This window comes from Bos taurus, chromosome 5, assembly GCF_002263795.3.
Source record: "Bos taurus isolate L1 Dominette 01449 registration number 42190680 breed Hereford chromosome 5, ARS-UCD2.0, whole genome shotgun sequence".
In the NCBI taxonomy this organism is placed as follows: domain Eukaryota; kingdom Metazoa; phylum Chordata; class Mammalia; order Artiodactyla; family Bovidae; genus Bos; species Bos taurus.
Window position 1 is genome coordinate 116,081,492 of NC_037332.1, and position 22,403 is coordinate 116,103,894.

Consider the following 22,403-nt stretch of genomic DNA (forward strand, 5'->3'; position numbering starts at 1 on the left):
TGTTTTATTTTGGATTAATAACTGCTGTAAGAAATGTGAAGTTTTAGGAGTTTTGAAAATCGCTAAGCTCTGTGGCTGATTTTCACAGACTAATGATCTTTCTGAAGAGGCCTTACAAACAGCTGTGAAAATAACAGAAGCGAAAAGCAAAGGAGAAAAGAAAAGATATACCCTTTTGAATGCAGAGTTCCAAAGAATAGCAAGGAGAGATAAGAAAGCCTTCCTCAGCGACCAATGCAAAGACATAGAGGAAAACAATAGAATGGGAAAGACTAGAGATCTCTTCAAGAAAATTAGAGATACCAAGGGAACATTTCATGCAAAGATGGGCTCGATAAAGGACAGAAATTGTATGGACCTAAAATAGAAGCAGAAGATATTATGAAGAGGTGGCAAGAATACACAGAAGAACTGTACAAAAAAGATCTTCATGACCCAGGTAATCACGATGGTGTGATCACTGACATAGAGCCAGACATCCTGGAATGTGAAGTCAAGTGGGCCTTAGAAAGCATCACTATGAACAAAGCTAGTGGAGGCGATGGAATTCCAGTTGAGCTATTTCAAATCCCGAAAGATGATGCTGTGAAAGTGCTGCACTCAATATACCAGCAAATTTGGAAAACTCAACAGTGGCCACAGGACTAGAAAAGGTCAGTTTTCATTCCAATCCCAAAGAAAGGCAATGCCAAAGAATGCTCAAACTACCACACAATTGCACTCACTTCACACACTAGTAAAGTGATGCTTAAAATTCTCCAAGCCAGGCTTCAGCAATACGTGAACCGTGAACTTCCAGATGTTCAAGCTGGTTTTAGAAAAGGCAGAGGAAACAGAGACCAAATTGCCAACATCTGTTGGATCGTCGAAAAAGCAAGAAAGTTACAGATAAGCATCTATTTCTGCTTTATTGACTATGCCAAAGCCTTTGACTGTGTGGATCACAATAAACTGTGGAAAATTCTTCAAGAGATGGGAATACCAGACCACCTGATCTGCCTCTTGAGAAACCTGTATGCAGGTCAGGAAGCAACAGTTAGAACTGGACATGGAACAACAGACTGGTTCCAAATAGGAAAAGGAGTATGTCAAGGCTGTATATTGTTCCCGTGCTTATTTAACTTCTATGCAGAGTACATCATGAGAAACGCTGTGCTGGAAGAAGCACAAGCTGGAATCAAGATTGCCGGGAGAAATATCAATATCCTCAGATATGCAGTTGACACCACCCTCATGGCAGAAAGTGAAGAAGAACTAAAGAGCCTCTTGATGAAAGGGAAAGAGGAGAGTGAAAAAGTTGGCTTAAAGCTCAACACTCAGAAAACGAAGATCATGGCATCTGGTCCCATCAGTTCATGGGAAATAGATGGGGAAACAGTGGTAACAGTGTCAGACTTTATTTTTGGGGGCTCCAAAATCACTGCAGATGGTGATTGCAGCCATGAAATTAAAATACGTTTACTCCTTGGAAGGAAAGTTATGACCAACCTAGATAGCATATTCAAAAGCAGAGACATTACTTTGCCAGCAAAGGTCCATCTAGTCAAGGCTATGGTTTTTCCTGTGGTCATGTATGGATGTGAGAGTTGGACTATGAAGAAAGCTGAGCGCCAAAGAATTGATGCTTTTGAACTGTGGTGTTGGAGAAGACTCTTGTGAGAGTCCGTTGGACTGCAAGGAGATCCAACCAGTCCATCTTAAAGGAGATTGGTCCTGGGTGTTCATTGGAAGGACTGATGCTGAAGCTGAAACTCCAGTAATTTGGCCACCTCATGCGAAGAGTTGACTCTTTGGAAAAGACCCTGATGCTGGGAGGGATTGGGGGCTGGAGAAGAAGGGGACAACAGAGGATGAGATGGCTGGTTGGCATCACCGACTCGATGGACATGAGTTTGGGTAAACTCCAAGAGTTGGTGATGGACAGAGAGGCCTGGCGTCCTGTGATTCATGGGGTCGCAAAGAGTCGGACACGACTGAGCGACTGAACTGAACTGAACTGAACTGAAAGTAGTGAATAAAAGTTAGCCCACTTCACTTTGCCCTTGTCACAGTAGGTGATGTATAACTTACCTTGACAGCATTATTAAAATGTGGAATTTTATTTCATAGCTCAAAGTAATGGATATAACAAGATGCTTATTTCTGTAGCTTAGTCACAACAAAGAAACCAAGATTTTGAAAAATAGGTAATTGATGAATTGTATTCACAAAAAATATGTTTTCCCTAAGTAGACATTAGAAATAAGTTAGGAATTTCAAAATAAAAGTACTCTCTTAAAATGGTCTCTGTAAATATTTTTAGTATTCTACAGTTTCAGTATTACATATTCATGTAAACATCTCTGTTTTACAGGGTTACATTGTTGGATCTTATGATTGCCAAAATAGTGGGCGACGAGCCACTGACCAAGGATGACGCCCCTGTGTTTTTGAGCCATGCTGAGTTGATCGCAAGCACTTTTGTGGATCAGTGCAAGATTGTGCTGAAACTGACCTCCGAACAGCACACCGATGATGAGGTGAGTGAACAGAGAGGTTTTCTGACTCAGCCAGGTCCTTGGTGACAAAAACTTTAAGTATTATTTAAGTAACATACCTGCTGGGGACTGAATGTTTGTGGCTGGACCTCCTCTGAAGTTCCTGGTCAGAACCTGGTGCCCAGGGTGATGGTGGCAGGAGGAGGGCCTTTGGGAGGCAGTTGGGTCATGAGGGCCTCACGGATGAGGTTGTAGAAGATACCCCAAAAAGTGTCCGTGCCCCTTCCATTACATAAGGCCACAGCGAGAAGTCGGCCCTCTGCAGCCCTGAAGAGGGCCCTCCCAAACCCAGCCGGGCTGACACCGTGATCTTGAACTTCCAGCTTCCGGAACTGAGAGAAATAAATGTTGTTTATGAGCTACCCTGTCTGGTATTTTGTTACAGCTGCCCAAGCTGAGACAGTATTCTTATTTTAGAACAGTTATGAAAATACAGATTAGTGAAAGCAGTGCCCTTATTCTTACCATCTTGAGTTAATGACTTAAGAAGCTGTAATTAATGTATCTTCTAGGCAGTCAACACCAAATATGTGCATGCTTGCACACACACACACAGGTGTTCATAGAGAGATCATTTTACGCTGCCTGTTTGTAAGTTCCTGTTTTTCCTTCTCCTGAGTGTGAAAAAGCTGCATGAGGGCAGAGGTTTGGATGGTAATGTTCCTAGAACCATGCACAGAGGAGGCACTTAGCGCATGCCAGCTGAATGCATAAATAAAGCATGCGTAATGAATGTCGTAAAATGCCGGTAGAGCGTTCAGTGTAAAGGCTTTGTCATAGTTGGACATTTGAGTTGTCCTTACTTCTGTTTATTACAATCAGTGCTGTCGTCCATTTGCTGTTTCTGGATGGGAAGGTGGGCAGGTGGACCCCAACCCACAGCATTGCCTTGAGAGCTGTGTATGGGGTTGTGCGCCTGTTCACTCCCATAGTAACTTGCCCTTTCTGCCGTGCAAGTGCATTTCCTTCTTTGTGAAAATACCTTTTTCAAAGCTGCTTCGCTGTGGACTTGCTGTGCTGTGTCACACAGGCCGTGTTGGGTCTCGCTGATAAAGTCAGTTTCTTACTCTCCGTCTGTGATAGAAGAGAGCAAAGTCTTACTCTTGGGCTGCTTTCCTTTCTGGAGAAAGATTTGCCCCAGTTTCCAGCAGGAGGAGCAGTGAGCTATGCTTCAAGGAACTTTTAAAAATGAATTTTCCAGGAGACAGAAAATGAAGTAAAACTTAGTACTTGTTACATCACAGCTTTAAACTTTTTCAAGGCACAAACATTTACAATATAGATGATATCAATATTATAATAAGACATTACCTAATGTTTAGGAAAAGCTGTATCTTTCATACTTTTTTCTTTAACAGTGGGAGGAATTATTACGTATTAATAGCTAGAAAATTGTAGTTTTTTTGGGAAAGCCCAAATAGTCCACTTTTTGAAAATCCATTGATCTATACACTCAAATTGCCAGCATGCGTTGGATCATAGAAAAAGCAAGAGAATTCCAGAAAAACATCTACTTCTGCTTTATTGACTACACTAAAGCCTTTGACTATATGGATCAAAAGGAACTCTGGAAAATTCTTCAAGAGATGGGAATACCAGACCACCTTGTCTGACTCCTGAGAAATCTGTATGCAGGTCAAGAAGCAACAGTTAGAACCAGACATGGAACAACGAACTAGTTCCAAACTGGGAAAGGAGTACATCAAGGCTGTGTGTTGTCATCCTGCTTATTTAACTTATATGTGGAGTACATCATGCGAAGTGCTGGGCTGGATGAAGCACAAGCTGGAATCAAGATTGCCAGGAGAAACAGCAATAACCTCAGATATGCAGATGATGCCACCCTTAGGACAGAAAGCAAAGAATAACTAAAGAGCCTCTTGTGAAAGAGGAGAACGAAAAAGCTGGCCTAAAATTCAACATTCAAAAAACGAAGATCATGGCATCCGGTCTCATCACTTCATGGCAAATAGATGGGGAAACAGTGAGAGACTTTCTTTTCTTGGGCTCCAGAATCACTGCAGATGGTGACTGCAGCCATGAAATTAAAAGACGCTTGCTTGCTCCTTGGAAGAAAAGCTATGACCAACCTAGACAGCATATTAAAAAGCAGAGATGTTACTTTGCCTACACAGATCCGTCTAGTCAAGGCTATGGTTTTTCCAGTAGTTGTGTATGGATGTGAGAGTTGGACCGTAAAGAAAGCTGAGCACTGAAGAATGGATGCTTTTGAACTGTGGTGTTGGAGAAGACTCTCGAGAGTCCCCTTGGACTGCAAGGAGATCCAACCAGTCCATCCTAAAGGAAATCAGTCCTGAATATTCATTGGAAGGACTGATGCTGAAACTGAAGCTACAATACTTTGGCCACCTGATGCAAAGAGCTGATGCTGGAAAAGACAGTGATGCTGGAAAAGATTGAAGGCAGGAGGAGAAGGGGACAACAGAGGATGAGATGGTTGGATGGCATCATTGACTCGATGGATAAGAGTTGGAGAAAGCTCTGGGAGTTGGTGATGGACAGGGAAGCCTAGCTTGCTGCAGTCCATGGGGTTGCAAAGAGTCGGACATGATTGAGCAACTGAACTGAAGTGATATGCTCGTGACTTGTGCATGTTAATATATATATATGTTATCCTTTAAGTTAAAAGTTTTTAAAAAGAGCATTAGTAGTTTTTAAGGAGACCCGTACCTCAGTATTTAATATATCATAAACCCTGTGGTGTATTGGAGCTGGCCTGTACCAACTTCTGAGAGTCAGTTATTAAATATTCAGTAATTTGTGAGCTGGTTGTTAAACTCCTGATAGTTCAAAGCAGCCACGGTGGGAGTATTTATACCAAGTGCTTACACCTTGGAAAGCAGGGTGTGTTTACCCGTTGACTCTGCACTGTCAGTTTGCCTCAAGCCACTGCATTTACCCACCTGTGATGTTCTGACGACAAGATGTCCAATAAAGTTCTCACGATGCGGTGACCTAAAACGCAGAATGAAAATAGATGTTTTTGTGGCATCTAGGCTTCCCTGGTGGCTTAGATGGTAAAGAATGTGCCTGCAGTGAGGGAGACCTGGGTTCGATCCCTGGGTTGGGAAGATCCCTGAGAAGAGGGCATGGCAGCCCACTCCAGTATTCTTGCCTGGAGAATCCCTATGGACAAAGGAGGCTGTAGCCCTGCAGGCCATGGGGTCACAAAGAGTCGGACACGACTGAGCTACTAAGCACACAGCACACATTTTTTAATTTACATAATTACATGGCTTTAACGTTCTGAGGTTTTATTCATATATTCTTTTATACAAATAATCCTAGGTTCTCATATTAACGTATAAGGTTCTGTCCTTTGGTATATTTTGGTGTACTCCTTGTTTCCAGTATGTGGTGTATTTTTGTCAGTCCTGTAAGCTTATTTTTTTAAGATTTGCTTTATCTTAAGTTTCAGTCTTGTCACTTGTTGTAGTGAAACTTACCTTTCTTACAACATAACATTTCCTTTGTTGTAAGAAAAAATAATTCAAGCCAGAGGCAGTGAAGCAAAGTTAAGGACTGCTCTTTTTCACCCAGGCCCCATCTATTTTCTATAAACTTATCAGCATATACTTTTTCCCTTCCAAAGGTTTTATTGTGTGTATACACACCTGTGTATTTTTGTTACTTTTTAAAACACAATACTATATATTCTGTCCTGTAACTTTCTTTTTTCACTTACTCTGGTATGTCTTACCCTTGGACACATGTATTCATCTCTTTCTTTTTAATAGTTGAATAGTATCACACTATATAGAGCCATCAGAATTTTTTTTATTTGTTCCCATAGATGTGTATATGAGTTGCTTCCGCATTTTTTTTTTAAACCTTTATAAATATTACAACAGTGAAAAATCCTTATAAAAATACCTTTGCCGTTTTGGGCAAGTTGATGTGGGATTATAAATTCCTGGTAATTGAATTGCTGAGTCACAGAACATGTGCTTATTTAAAATTTGTAAGAGTCATTTCTAAACAGCACACCTAAGTGCGCAGGAGTGTGTCTGCACCCTCTCACTGATCCAAGTGTCATTTCTCTCTTCTTTCCAGTTTCTTTTTCACATCAGGTTACCTTTTAAGATACTTTTTTAAATGAGCGTTTTCAGAAAGTTAAATGTTTTGTCACTAATAGAAGAAACTTTTATGGCCCATAGTTAATTTTTGTTTGAATTTATTTATGGTAGTCTTAGCCTTTTGGGAGTTTGTTTTAATTCACTTAGGTTTATCAGTTTTACCCTTATGACTTCTGAATTTCTTTACAGGTTTAGTGACATCACCCTCACTTAGATTGTGGGAATAGACACCTGTATACTCTAGTTCTTTCGGTGCACTGTTCACATATTTACTTAACCTAACAGATGGTGACTGCAGCCATGAAATTAAAAGACGCTTACTCCTTGGAAGGAAAGTTATGATCAACCTAGATAGCATATTCAAAAGCAGAGACATTATTTTGCCAACAAAGGTTCATCTAGTCAAGGCTATGATTTTCCTTTGGTCATGTATGGATGTGAGAGTTGGTCTGTGAAGAAGGCTGAGCCGAAGAATTGATGCTTTTGAACTGTGGTGTTGGAGAAGACTCTTGTGAGAGTCCCTTGGAATGCAAGGAGATCCAACCAGTCCATTCTGAAGGAGATCAGCCCTGGAATTTCTTTGGAAGGAATGATGCTAAAGCTGAAACTCCAGTAATTTGGCCACTTCATGCGAAGAGTTGACTCATTGGAAAAGACTCTGATGCTGGGAGGGATTGGGGGCAAGAGGAGAAGGGGACGACAGAGGATGAGCTGTCTGGATGGCATCACTGACTCGATGGACGTGAGTCTGGGTGAACTCTGGGAGTTGGTGATGGACAGGGAGGCCTGGCGTGCTGCGATTCATGGGGTCGCAGAGTCGGACACGACTGAGCGACTGATCTGATCTGATCTGAAGGTTTATTTCTTTGTAAGAAGTGCAGCGTAGATTCAAACGAGTTGCTTGTGTCTGTAACTCTCCAAGATTATATACTCTTTGGTAAAAGACAGCTGGGTTTGAACCTGGATTTCTTCTATTTCTGGTGTGTGATCTTGGAAGTTACCTATCTTCTCTGTGCCCCAGTTTCTTTACCTGTAAAATGAGTTGTATTTTCATATAAGCACTTGGTATACTGATTGGTACCTAGCTAATATTCCCTAAATGTTATCTGATAATTACAGTATCAGTACCATTTGTTGAATAATCTCATCCTTTCTACTAATTTTAATGCCACCCAAATCATGTTAAATTTTTAATGTGCTTTTGCATCCATTTCTGTATTTCTGACCTTTTACAGTGGAAACCGGTAAGCTACTAACCACTGTTAAAGAATTCAGAGCCACGTGTTTATGTGTGATAAAGGAATGCTGAAATGAACTTACAAAGAGATGCAGAAACTGGTCAATGAACAAGGCAGTGATTAATTGCATTCCAGCCAGGCAGAAGTAATCTGCGTTTCTGTAGACAAGAAGACTTGGCATTATTGTCAGTTTTCTGCAACTGACAGTGTTGTAAAATAGCTCAGAGACACCGAATGGTAGTGAACCCAGACGATCTAGCAGACAATCTGTTTTTTCTTTTACTCATTTCAAAATTGTATTCCTTTGCTTTGCCTACATCTTTTTTCCCCCTACTAGTGCCTGACTTAATATACATAGTTTTATAATATTTATAAATATTGGAATGGCATCTCACTTATTTCTATTGTTTTTTTTAAGGGAATTTTTTTTTCCTGGCTGTTACTTCATTATTAGTTTCCAAATGCTCGTTAGAAGCATTTCATTAATGAAAGCATTCTGATGATTAAGGTTGGAAATTTGTTAGGTGAGGATAGATTAATTTTCTTTTGGGTTTATTTCAGATAATAATATAGAAATGAGGAGTTGACACTTTCAGATCATCTCTTCCCACCCCCTAATTTTGAATCTTTTTATCATGAAAAATATCAAACCATAGACTAAGAGAAAAAATGTCGTTAAACCCCATCACCCAGGTCCAGAACTTACCAGTTCCTCACAGCTCTTGTTTCATCCTCAGTCCTACCCATTCTTACGCTGGATGCCCCAGATCCACATAGGGTCCCACATAGTTCATCAGTTAACCTTTTATACGTGTGTCTGAAAGATAAGGAGACTTTATATTAATACATGAGTGAAATACAAGTAACACATCCGAAAACTTAAAAAATTTAAATATCAGCTGTTCCCCATTGTCTAATATTTTTTTTTTCAAGCTTATTTCTTTGAATCAGGATATAAGTAAGAGCCATACATTACAATTTGTTGCTGTGTCTTAAATCTCCTTTAAATAGCCTTCTAGAGCTGGTTTTTTGAATTTGTACAAAGATGATTAGTTGTTTAGTTTTGCTTTTAATCATTTTGAAGTCACGGCTTACAAACCGTTGGATTTGTTTTCAGTTTTAGCAGTGATTCTTCCTGATGGTCTCCTGTGCTAACCAGGGGAGCCTCTTCCAGTTGCTTCTGATTTCTTCCGACATGACCGAGGAGTTTCTTGATAGCTGCCTTGCTCTCTGGTATGACAGGGTGTCCAGGGCAACTTCATATGTGCTCTGTCCTGACCTACAGCCAGGCAGCCATTTCTTGAAGGAGAAGTGGTGTCTAAAGATGCCAGTCTGGGCAGCTACTCATTTAATAAAAGAGGATACTGGCAGCAGCTTCTCATTTAACAAAAGAGGATGCCAGTGCCGTGCTAATAAGTTGATAGGTTTGCTCAAGTCTTTTAAACAGACTTAGCATCTGGATATTTTCTCCTAACTTTTGAACTAGCACATGAAAGCTGTTAAAGATATCAAAAATGTGTGTTTCTTGCTATATCAGATTTCAGAATACTATATTAAAATATACTCTACTAATTGGAGAATAATAAATACACATTTAGAAGTTTTAAAAGGAAGTAACTTGTTTTTTCTTTTGAAGAATGTTATCTGAGATAATAAAGTTGCATTTGAAAATTAGACTACCTGATGCCGTGCAGTGGTAGTTTCTTGATCATGGAGTTTATTTGATACAAATTATTTAATAGTTATGTGAACATTTTCAAATAATATTATCTTTTCCAACTGTTAAGGTAGCATGTAGGTTTGTGTTTACCCAGAAAGAATCCAGGTTCCTGCAGTCATAGCTCTTTCAACCACAGCATTTCACAGGATTCCTGTGGACAAGATTTCTTGTATTTCATGGGTTACTCAGTAGAACTTGCTTGCTGGGAATTCTTTAAAAAGAAAGTATTTGCATAAGTGTTATGTACGTAGCTAGTCATTTTGAACATTTATTCCACTGTTGGAAGGTATTTTTGCTTGAATAAGAACTTTACTGACTCTTTGTTCTAAGAAGCCACACAATCTTACATTCTTGATGGCAGATCTGTTGTTAGTGAAAACGATGATTCCTGTAGGTATTTAGTACTTCTGTTTTGTTCTCGATCATTCTGGTTGTCTCTTTAGATGTGTCACAAGCAGTGTCTCTTGACTGTTTTTTGTAACATTTTCTTCTCCTACAGTTATTTGTGACAGTCACATCACTTAGCTTGTCTTGAAAGTCATGTTTTCTTTTCTTTTTAGGAGGCACTGGCTACAATTAGACTTCTTGATGTCCTTTGTGAAATGACCGCTAATACTGACCTGCTCGGCTATCTGCAGGTTTTTCCTGGCTTGTTGGAGAGAGTGATTGGTGAGTGAAATATCACACATAGTGTTCTTTTGAATCAAAAAATCTTTGACTTGTCATACTATAGTATAAAGTTTAAACACAGGTCCTTAATGTTGAGTGTATTGGTCTTCTTTTAAGATTTTCTGGAATATTTCTTCTTGAAAGGACTCGTCGTGTTCCGGCAGCAGCTTTTGCCCCTTACGCCGTTTATCGCCTGCTCAGTGGGTGGGGACCCTCGTCCTCTTACGCGGGCGCCCAGAGTGGTGGCCCATCGGTAGCGCTTGTGACGGCGGTGGCGGGTGGGAGGGCCATGGGGAGACGGGCCTCAGGGACGACGGTGATTTCACGCTACTGTCGTTTCTCCAGTCTTGTTAGTGAACTTTCCCAGCTTCACTCAGGGAACTTGAAGACATTGCCTTACCCATAGTAATTATGTATTCCCTTCTTAAAGGAAATTGTTTTAAACGGGAAGCTATTGTTTGAAATATTACCATCTTTGCTAAAAAGCTGTGCGAAATAAGTTCAGTTATTTTGTAAGTAATAAGTAGTAAGTTCACTTACAACCTGTTGCTTGTGGTTAGCCATGCTTGTGGTTGCTGTTCACTGTTGGCTTTTTTTTTCCTTTATTAAGACAGTAAACTTATTCTGGAGACCCATCTTCCAAGAAAGATAAATTGGCGTCTAGATGGGTAGAAGAGTTAGCAGTGAACTTTAGAAGATGTTTAGAATCTCATATCAGCGTTTTATTTTGAATGCAGTGCTTTCAGTGGTAGTTAAAATAAGACATCACAAAACTGAGAAACTGAATTATTGCGGGAAAAGCATGCATTTGGAGCCTGAGCAAACGTGGGTTGTCAGCCCAACTGCCAGCCCAATGTCTCTGAAACTGGTTTCTTCATTTTAAAGTCAGGAAAGTGACCTGCCTTTAATGACTTCATTGAGAGCGGTAAATGAGATAATGTGGAAACAGTTTATAAAACCTCTGGAAGATTGTCTACTTTACAGACCGCCTATAAGCATGTCATAGAGTATAATAGTATCAAGGTGTCTCTTCTGAGTGTGCCCACAATAGATTAACAGAGAACTTTTGCTGCCTTCTGATCATCTGAACAATGGGAAAAAAATATCAGCATGCTTCTTGATTTCTATCATATGGCTTGTTGCAGATAGGTACTGAAGCTTGGGGGCATCCATGGTGGCTTAAATGGTAAAGAATCTGCCTACAACGCAGGAGACGTAGGTTCAGTCCCTGGGTCGGGAAGATCCCCTGGAGGGAGAAATGGCAACCCACCCCAGTATTCTTGCCTGGGAAATCCCATGGACAGAGGAGCCTGGGGTGGCTGAGTTGGACACGACTGAAGTGACTTAGCACGCACTGCAGTTTGCACTTCAGTGACTGTAGTTATCACATGAGTGCCTTCATAAAGAAGTTGGATTTGGAAACCTTGTACTAGGAAAGATGGAAGAAAATTTTTAGCTGACTTTTCTGTGTGGATAAATAGAAAGTCCAGGTCGGGATAATCATTTTGGCTTATCACCCCCCAAGTCAGCGTTATGGTAAATTCCAAGGCAAACGCTGAAGAGCCTTCTAAGCATTACTTTGATGAAAGCTTTCAGTATTCTGTGTGTGCATGTGTGCTAATTCCCTTCAGTCTTGTCTGACTCTGCGACCCCATGGACTATAGCTTGCCAGGATCCTTTGTCCATGGGATTCTCCAGGCAAGAATACTATACCTGTATTTTATATTAATCCATTAAAATACATTATATTTATTTATGAGAATCTAGTACAAAATAAGGGATTCTTAAGAGTCCCTTGGACTGCAAGGAGATCCAGCCAGTCAATCCTAAAGGAAATAAGTCCTGAATATTCTTTGGAAGGACTGATGCTGAAGCTGAAACTCCAGTACTTTGGCCACCTGATGTGAAGAGCTGACTCATTGGAAAATAACCTGATGCTGGGAAAGATTGAAGGTGGGAGGAGAAGGGGACGACAGAGGGTGAGATGGTTGGATGGCATCACCGACTCAATGGACATGAGTTTGAGTAAGCTCCGGGTGTTGGTGATCGACAGGGAAGCCTGGCATTCCGCAGTCCATGGGGTCACAAAAGAGTCGGACACAACTGAGCAACTGAACTGAACTGAGTACAAAACAAAAATTTTCCTGTGGAAAACAGTTTATCCTTTCTGTTGTAGACCTTCTACGCCTGATTCATGTGGCCGGCAATGATTCTACAAACATCTTCAGTGCCTGTGCTTCCATTAAAGCAGACGGTGACGTCTCCAGCGTGGCTGAGGGCTTCAAGTCTCACCTCATTCGCCTGATTGGGAATCTGTGCTACAAGAATAAAGATAACCAAGACAAGGTAAGGTTCTTAGTATGCTGTATACATATACCACTTTATTTAGAATATAGTATTTAGGATTTAGAATCTATTCGTTTTCTGGAGATCAAGCTTTGAAGTGCTTAGAGAGTAGCTTGAGGTATATGTATACGTGTGTGTTTCCGCAGCTTGACATAATGTGTCATATTTGTTTGTATTAGGGTTTCTATCTTTTGTAATTTTTGCATTATATTTGCTCTGTGTGTTTGAACCAGTCTCCTTTGTATTAAACAGTCAATGCTTGTCCTAAGCCTGTGTGTTTGAACATACTACTTATTATATGGAGCACGTGAGTGAAAAATAGAACCTAGTAATTTTCAAGCACATAGTAGACATTTAATAAACAGAATTTCTTTTGGACCATTATCTTAAGAAACAAGCGAATCTTAACTTACATCTGTGCCCTGCATTTATGCATCATAAGCATTTCTTCCAGATACTCTGGCGTGGACATAATGTTTAAGTGTAAATCTCTGAAAACTCAACAGACTGCCGCTGGAGACCTCTTTTGTGCTGAACAGCTGAGGGGTAATTGTATCGCTGATATGAGAGGATGATAAAAAGAGAGAGCAGGAGGGCTGGCCGGCGTGCTTCCCTTTGAGCAGCCTGCCTGTGTCTTTCCAGAGCTTTGCTTTTGTTTGGTGGCGTTTGTTTTGCTCTGTCAGATACTGAACGTATGTGGGGCAGATTATGTTTTTCCAAGATGGCTGCAAAAATACCAATCATTCTGTATGTATTCCTGCAATGTGACTTTGCCACTTCCCTCTCAGAGGTTAGATTTATTTTTCCATCCTCTTGAATCTCGATGACTAAGGCCTGTGAGTGTTTTGAATTATAAATTATGGTGGGAGGGATCCAGTACCGCTTCTGGTCTAGCTCTTGACCGGTTGGGTAGATCCCATATCTAGCCTCTTAGAGGCCAGTCATCACATAAGAAGTGCAGATTCCCTGAGATTACCACGTCCACATGGAAAAGCCCACATGGAGGAGCATGAAATGCAGCGAGGAGAGAGAAGGGGGCTGGTGAACAAGCCCCGGGGCAGCAGGCACAGACGTGAGAGGCTATCTTGGAACGTTTTATGTCATTGCCCAGTTTCTTTGTTCCAAGCGCAGTTCCTCAGTTGCCCAGCTGATGCATGAATCAGGGACAGACTGCCTGGCAAAGCCCTTTCTGAATTTGTGACCTATAGCATTGTGAGTAAAAGTAAAAGTTTTGGGGAAAAAATAAGTTGTGTAGGTTCTGCTTCTGTTAATGGCCCTGTAAGCTACTATTGGACTGATCCTCCTGCACGTAGTAAACTCTGGACAAAAGACAGCAATGTGAAGACATTCCAGTTTGATATAGTTCGATTTTGGAGTCGAGATGACACTTGGATGAAGGGCACAACAGAGTGTGCCACGTGGGGCAGTTAAAACTCTGATAGAAAATCTATAGTTCTTTTAGCTTAAAGAGTCAAAGGACAGTTTGGAGCAGCCACAGCTTTTGGAAAGTGAAAGTGGAAATCCTGGAAAGAAGAAAGTAAGCCCTGCACACTGTGTACCAACCGCCCGAATCTCTGCCGGCGCCTGAATCCAAGACAGCGTCAGGCTCCAAGCAGCAAGCTGGGGATAAGATACTGACACTGAGACTTGAGCCGCCAACTTAAGAGTCGCAGTTTAAGTCCAACCAAGGTAATTACCTACTGAGACACGTAAGATACTAGTGTTCTGTAGAGGAATATAATAGAACCTAGAGTTTTCCATACCATAGCATTCACAATGTCCAAGATAACTTACAACCCAAACTTACATGAAACACAGGAAGATATAACCCATTATCAAGACAAAAAAGATAGTGGAGATAGACTGTGTGATGACATAGATGTGGGTTTTAAAGCAGTTGTAACTCTGCACAAGGATGCAAAGGAAATCATGCTTTGAGTGAATGAGAAGATCGCTTTTCTCAGCAGCGAAATAGAAACTGTATAAAAGAACCAAACAGAAATCTTAGAACTGAAAAATACAGTGTCCAAATAAAATATAAAAATTTTACCGAATGAAGTTAACAATTCAATAGAGAGGACAGAGGAAACAGTCAGTGACCTTGGAGACAGAGCAGCAGAAGTCATCCAGTCTAAAGAGCAGGGGAGAGAAAAGACTGGAAATGGAGTGGCCCTCCTCAGATGCTAAATCCCGGGGTAGTATGTTGCGCATCATCGATAACTGGAATCATTCCTGCAGGACGTGGCGTGGACACGCTGGACAGTTTGCCCTTTTATATACGCGCTTGCTGTTTCAGTGACTCATCTGTGAACAGGCACGAGTGGAAGACTACTAATCCACCCTTGGAAAATTACTGGGCTGATTTTTATAAGAGAAAGTTGATGGAGAATAAAACACTTTACCTTTTTCATGACCAAGACTGCCTTTCTTCAGGAGCACAAAAGAGGTGGTTTTCTTGTGTTTAACTATTCTTTTGTTGCTAATTTGGATTGCCTTCTTAAAGGAACAAAATGTAGTAACCCTTAAAAGGCTTATGAAATAACTCACTGAGGTCGGATCAGATTGCAGCGTAAGTAAACACGGAGTGTGCCCCAGGGCTGCTCTGGAGAGGTCGTGGGACTCACAGGAAGTCAATGGTGTGTCCTCGTGTGCAGTTGCTGATAGCTCTGCTGACTTCTGAGCAAACACTCTGGAAGGTATGAAGGCGTTCGTTCTTTGAGCGTAAGAACGCCTCTGTTTCTCCTACGTTTTTCACCTACACCAACAAAAAGCTCAGCCTGAAAGCATTGCTTGTGGGATTTTGCTCTCCTTCCAAAGAAGCTATCACAGCACACAGCCGTGACTCGCTGGGCGTCAGCCGTGCTCGGTGATGCCACAGAGGGCGGAGTTCGTTCTGGAGAAACAGGTGGTTCTAGAGCAGGTCCTTATCACCATGCTGTTGATTTTCGTTATAGCATCTGGATTGTCTCACTTGGCTGCAGCTCGGGGCCTAGAAGGACGTTTGGCTCTTTCTCCATGACTAAAGATATGTGTTGGGGGGATTTTATATCATCAAGCTTAATGAAGTTAATCCTTCACCCAGAGGGGAAACGGGGCTGATGGTTTGTCGAGTGTCTGCTCTGTCCAGCTTTGTGCTTATGAACATGTGTTACCCTCTTTCATCTTTGCGTCAGTCCTGGAGTCAGGTTCTGCCAGCCACACTGCAGGGAGAGGCCACCAGTTAGTGATCTGCAGAGTCCAGAGCAGAGTGTAGGTTTGTCTGCGAGCCTGGGCCTGTGCTCTCTCCCCTCTACTATGGAGCTTCTCGTCTGGAAGCTTTCCAGGGGTTTGGGGAAGATGTCTTAAATAGACTTCCTGAGTGACCTGAGACCGTAGATGCTGGAGGCTAAGCAGGCTCCTTGGGTCCGAAGTCGGCCACCCTTTTGCAGCTCACGTCTCTGTCTCTGAGTCATCCATTCATCAATTGTGGGTGGCCCTAGCCTTGGGGACCCTTAGATGGATAAGGCAGACCAGCCTCTCTCCCTGTGCAGCTTCCCCCTTGGAGCACTGAGGGACCACCCTTCCTTGTTGAACCAGAATCCCAGAGTTATTGGCACATATTTCCTGCAATCTTCGTGCACTACTGATTGTTCTGAGGTTTGGTCAGAAGTCATTTAAGCCAGCTAGGTCTCTGCTTATCTGTGTAACTTCGTTCATTGCATTGAGTGTGGTGCCCACCTGCGGATGGCTCCCCCTGTGATTAGTTATGTGACCCTTTCTCTGTTACAAAGGTCATTCCTCTGCATTAGTTCTTTGGAACGTTTTGACATGTCTCTGGCAAGGCTGAAAAGATATTGTCATCATTTTCTGAATGAAGAAACTGAGGCTTAGAGGGACTAGATGTGGTTTCATTCAGCTGGCATGTGTGGAATGGACACTGCTATATGCTGCATGATCCCCTTAGTAGGGAGGCGTGCAGGGGTGCCCGCAGCTCCAGCCAGAGTCCCTGATTTGAGGGGGAGGGGCACAGTGGGGGAGGAGCAGCCCTCTGTAAACTCAGATGGGAGCTGGCCTGTGCCATAGTAACAGGAAGGGTGATAATCTTTTCCATTTGTGTCCATGGGCAGTTTTTAGGAGGGGCAGGCTGCCTGGTCTGCAATTGAAAATGTGCTCAGAAATTTATCTTCCCCGATTTTCTGTGCGTCTTAGCTCTGTACACATGAGGAATTTCTAGATTTCCCTTTCCCTTTTCATCGTAGGGAAACGTTCTTATGTACAACGCCTAGTGTATTGTCGAGTGTCTGCTCTGTCCAGCTTTGTGCTTATGAACATGTGTTACCCTCTGTGATCTTTGCATCAGTCCTGGAGTCAGGTTCTTGCCTTGTGTTTTGTGCTCAGCTCACATGGTGTGTCCCGCCACCTCTGTGGTGGTTCGTTCACTTGTAGACCTTTGTGGACCTGAAATGGAGATTGTATTTTGGTTTCTATTGTGAGAAGCACATGGGTATTAATGCTGCAAACATGACGAAAGCACTCTCCGGCTTCTTCTTTGTTAGAATAAGGAATGTTGGGTTTAGTTTGTTGCTTCCTCATTCTTCTTCTCTTCGCTGTTGTCATGAACTCTTTAAGTGGATGCTCATTATTGAATAGAAGAAAGACCGAACACAGTGTTTGTTCTTTTCATAAAGCTGAATGCATTCTTCACAATGGATGAGCAGGTGATCCAGTTTCTCTACCTTCTCCCCGACACTGCCCCCCTCACCCCAAGAAATCATAGTGACTGAGGTGGGCCATCCACTGTTGTGGCTGAATTCATTGTGCTGAAGATTTTGTGGAAATGCTGTTCAGTGTCTTCTCTTCCCCCTTCTGCTCCCGATTGAAAGATTGCTAGCTTTCACACATATGTTTGATCCCATGTGTTCAAACATATGCACCCATAAAGCTTTCATTACAGGCATGACTTCAGTTTAAAAATAAGTCCGGTGTATATGAGAAGGTTCACTGTGTAAAACTCTTTGGCCACTTGTCTGTTGTGAAGGCAGGTTTCATTTCTATATCTTCGTGATGCATTTCCCAGTAAATGTTTTACCCACTGTGTGACCCCCAGCATCTAAATTGTACCTGCCACATACAAGCATTCAGTAAATGTGTCTTGAATGAGAATTTATTTTAAAACATCTGTCAAGTGTCCACTACATACTGAGCACAGTTGTTGATGCTGAAGATATAAAGCAAGTAAGACACACTCTTCCTCTTCAAGGAACCTACATTTTACTGTAAAATTTCCTGACCGTGTTTGCAAACAAAGGCAGTTAAAATAACTTTTTCAAACAAAAATGAATATTCCACTAAATGCTGGCTTTTGTAATTATTTGTAGTTTGCCTTATTTTTATTTGATTTATCCATAGCCACATTTTAGACTGTAAGGACATGTGTTAATATATAGCATAAAATATTTGCCAGTTGTTACAAATTTTAATTCAAAGTTTAAGCTTTATAGCTCTGATTGCACTTTTTTCATAAAGTTTTAGACTAAATAATGATTGTTAAACATTCATAAGAGGATTATTTTTACGTCCCTTTTTTGAGGGGGAGGACTAGCTTTCACATCCATATGGGAGGAACCACAAACAGGCAAACCATTATATCCTTTTTCAAAATGATTTCTTTCTATTTGAAATGTTCTTAAGCAGCATATTTGCCTGTTAAATCATGAAACTTAAAAATCTGTTGCTCTTCCCTAATTACTTTCTAGGGCGTTGCTCTTAGCGGGGGTCAGTCCGTGTTTTATACAGCATTACTGGCTGACTTACTAGTTACCCCGACAACTGACAGAGTCATTTATTTGTCACAGTTGCAGAGAAAACACCACTGACAGGCGTGTGCTAGTGCTCTCCTCTGTGCTGCTCTCAGTGGGTTTGGGGATTCCCAGGTGGTTCAGGGGCAGAGAATCTGCCTGCTGGTGCAGGAGACGTGGGTTCGATCCCTGGGTTGGGAGGATCCTCTGAAGGAGGAAATGGCAGCCCACACCAGTATTCTTGCCTGGAGAATCCTGTGGACAGAGGAGCCTGGCAGGCAGCTGTCCATGGGGTCACAGAGTTGGACACGACTGAGCATGCCCGCGTGCAGGTCAGGTGGGTTTGGGTGGCAGTGCCTTTGATGCTCATTCCTTATGCAGGCAGGCATCTGCCTTCTTGGCCTGTGCTCGCCCTGTGTGGATGTCCCAGCCTGCACTCATCCCACTGACCTTAATTTAGCCCTCAGAACTGAGGGTCACAGGATGCTTTCTCTGCAAAACCATCTGAGTTCAGTGCAGGGAAGCTTTCTACTCTGTGCTCGCCTCTCTACCTTGTCTGTCTGCTCCTTGTTACTGTCATTCCGTCACTCAGTCATGTCCGGTTCTTTGTGACCCCGTGGACTGCAACAGGGCAGGCTTCCCTGTCCTTCACCATCTCCCAGAGCTTGCTCAAATTTATGTCCATTGAGTCAGTGATGCCATCCAACCATCTCATCCTCTGTCGTCCCCTTCTCCTCCTTGCCTTCATCTTTCCCAGCAGTGATAACCTCTAGCTTTTTAATACGCTGTCTAGGTTTGTCATAGCTTTTCTTCCAAGGAGCAAGCATCTTTTAATGTCATGGCTGCAGTCACTGTCCACAGTGATGTGGGAGCCCAAGAAAAGAAAATCTGTCACTGTGTTCCACTCTCCCCCATCTATTTGCCATGTAGTGATGGGACTGTGATCTTAGTTTTTGAATGTTGAGTTTTAAGGCAGCTCTTTCACTCTCCTCTTTCACTCTCATCAAGAGGCTGTTTAGCTCCTGTTCGTTTTCTGCTATTAGAGTGGTATCATCTGCATATCTGAGGTTGTTATTTCTCCCAGCAATCTTTATTCCAGCTTGTGTTTCATCCAACCCGGCATTTCTCATGATGTACTCTGCATATGAGTTAAATAAGCAAGATGACAGTATATAGCCTTGGCATACTGCTTTCCCAACTTGGAACCAGTCCGTTGTTCCATGTCTGGTTCTAACTGTTGCTTCTTGACCTGCATACAAGTTTCTCAGGAGGTAGGTAAGATGGTCTGGTATTCCCAACTCTTAAAGAGTTTTCCACAGTTTGTTGTGATGCACACAGTCAAAGGCTTTAGCATAGTCAGTGAAGCAGAAGTAGATGTTTTTCTGGAATTCCCTTGCTTTTTCTGTGATCCAGCGGATCTTGGCAGTTTGATCTCCGGTTCCTCTGGTTTTTCTAGATGCAGCTTGCACCTCTGGAAGTTCTTGGTTCATGTGCTGCTAAAGCCCAGCTTGAAGCAATTTGAGCATAGCCCTGCCAGCACACGAAGTGAGCGCGGTTGTGCGGTAGTTTGAACACTCTTAAGCATCGCCCAGCTCCCCTGCTCTCTACCCCCTGCCCCACCCCCCAGTTTCTGTACGTGAATGTAGCATCAGTGTTTCTAGCTGACATCGCAGCACTTGTGAGTTGTTTCTACTTAAGACTTCAGTGTGATGCACATACACTGGCCACCGGGCAGAACCATGACACACACAATTTGATCTGAGTATCACTCAGGTTTCACTTTAGCGAGTAAAAGCGATTTCTTCCTGGTCACCCACAGGCATCACCACCTTTCTTCGCTCCTCCCTTGAGGACTACTCCTTCATGAAACCCTTGCCCTAGATCTTCTGGATGATAATGGTTAATCTGCCCTCTTTCCCAGGCACATATTTTTCTGCTTTTACAGGAAGCTTTAATACCATAACTCTATGCCTGACTAACTGGGGAATTCCAGGTAGGCTATTGAAAGTGTCCTGGCATTGAGTCCTCCTGGCGCTGGCTCTTCTCTCTTCCCTTGGCTTGTAACATTTGGCTCCATAAATATGAGTGATGTATCTAGGGAAACCTTACAACAGACAGAAAGCTTGGGATAGTGCGGAGAATCCAGACAAGGCTTAGAGAAGCCCACACGACCTCTTAATTTCACCACCTTTTAGCTGTACAGTATAAATTTGGACAAGTGACTTGACCTCTCTGAATCTCAGCTTCTTCACATGTAAGATGGAAACAGTCACACCTGCCTTAGGGGTTGGAAGGATTGAATGTGATCGCTTACGTGCAGAGCATTTGACAGTGTGTCTGGTGTCACTTAGCCACCTCCTCCTTCCCCCCACACCCGCCACCTCCAACCCCACCGTGAGTGAGTGGCTGTGGTTCGTGTCAGCGTCTCCCCACTGTGGTTATTGAAATAGACGTCTGAGCGCAGCATCTCACAGTATTTAAAGACCATTCCTTGCTCTTGCTTTGTTGTTGCTGGTTAGTTGCTCAGTCGTGTCCAACTCTCTGTGACCCCTTGGACTGTAGCCTGCCAGGCTCTTCTATCCATGGCATTTCTCAGGGAAGGATACTGGGGTGGTTTGCTGTCTCCTTCTCCAGGAGATCTTCCCAACCCAGGGATCAGGCTCACACCTCCTGCCTTGGCAGGTGGGTTCTCTACCACTGAGCCGCCAGGGAAGCCCACTCTGTGTTTATTACTTTTCTAGTGAATGGGACTTTGGGGAGGAAGCAGAGCGAAAGCATAGCATGTGAATCTTTTTTTTTTTCCCTCTTTAGTTTGACTACCAACCCTTTCTCAGTTGAATTCCCCTTTTGTTATTGTCGAGTAAAGAGCTGAAGGGTTTTCTGTGTGGATTCCAGAATTGGTTCTAGCTCAGTCCTGAGAGTGTTTTAAGGGACTTCTGAATTACAGGTTTATGGCCCATCTCAGTTAGACTGTGTTTTCCTCTGTCGGAAACTAGTTGCACAGAATCCCAGCTTATTGATTTGAAGATTGAATGTATAGACAAGAGCTGGCTTGCTTAGAATTCCACATCTTTTGTAATGTAATCCGAGTTCAAGAAATATGTCAAAATTCATAAATCAAACCGTCACCATTAGTTTCCTGAACTTATAGTTCCTGCTGCAGTAAATGAAATTAAAATTCCTAGCTAGAGGACACATACCATGGTTGAGTGTGTTGCAGCTGTCTGTATCTTGTAGAGTGATGAGCTCTTCTTCTGCAGAAAAGGTTTAACATTATTTCAAAGGAAGAGTCATGCTGAATACAGAAATACAGTGCAACTCACTGTTGTCTGTTTCATACTAACCAGGCTCCAGCCCATGCCAGGCTCTGCCATGCTGTGCTTTCTCCTCTGGTTCCCACCGTTGTCTTCCTCAGAGACTAAGCTCCTTTGCAGGCAGGACACACCCAGTCTGGTTTAACACCTGGCATACCACCGAACTGCAGTGTGAGGAGCAGTGAGCAGAGGGTGAGAGCCCTGTTTTACTGGTTGGTCAGACCTTGGGTGGTTGAGTTACTTGGAGCAGTAGTAACAGGCTGACCTCTGACCTCCAGACCCAGACTCTGCTGTGCTCCACCACGTCCACATTTGCTGGAGAGAGAGACACTGAAATCCTGGACCAGCACGTAGAAGCCTGAAGGAGGGCGTGTTCTGTAAAGCAGTGCGCGCGGGCTGACTTTTTCTTGGCAGTGATTGTATTTCTTAATTCCTGTTGAACTGTTAGTCCATAACTTCTTCAGACTAGTGTAGAAAACTGCATTTCAGGGATATGCGTATTTCTCAGAAGCATCATTTACATGTTTCTTAACATACCAAAAGAAAGAGTGTAAAAGTCATTTCCCTGGGGTGGCTCAGCAGTTTGTAAAAGCCTGGTGGAAAATTCCGTTTTCTTTGCTAGGCCAGGTGGTCAGTTTCTAAACAATAAGGGTTTTAAATGGATTTGTGTTCAATAGTAAAAACCATTATTTTCAGTGTCCGAAT

At 42.5% G+C, this 22,403-nt stretch overlaps 1 protein-coding gene across 1 annotated transcript in view; it reads left to right on the forward strand.

The window, feature by feature from the left end:
• Positions 1-22,403, forward strand: part of ATXN10 (ataxin 10) — a 140,689-nt gene that overhangs the window by 52,785 nt on the left and 65,501 nt on the right. Inside the window, 3 exon segments of the mRNA NM_001077051.2 lie at positions 2,354-2,519; positions 10,153-10,261; positions 12,438-12,607. Of these exon segments, the coding sequence (NP_001070519.1) occupies positions 2,354-2,519; positions 10,153-10,261; positions 12,438-12,607 (445 nt within the window).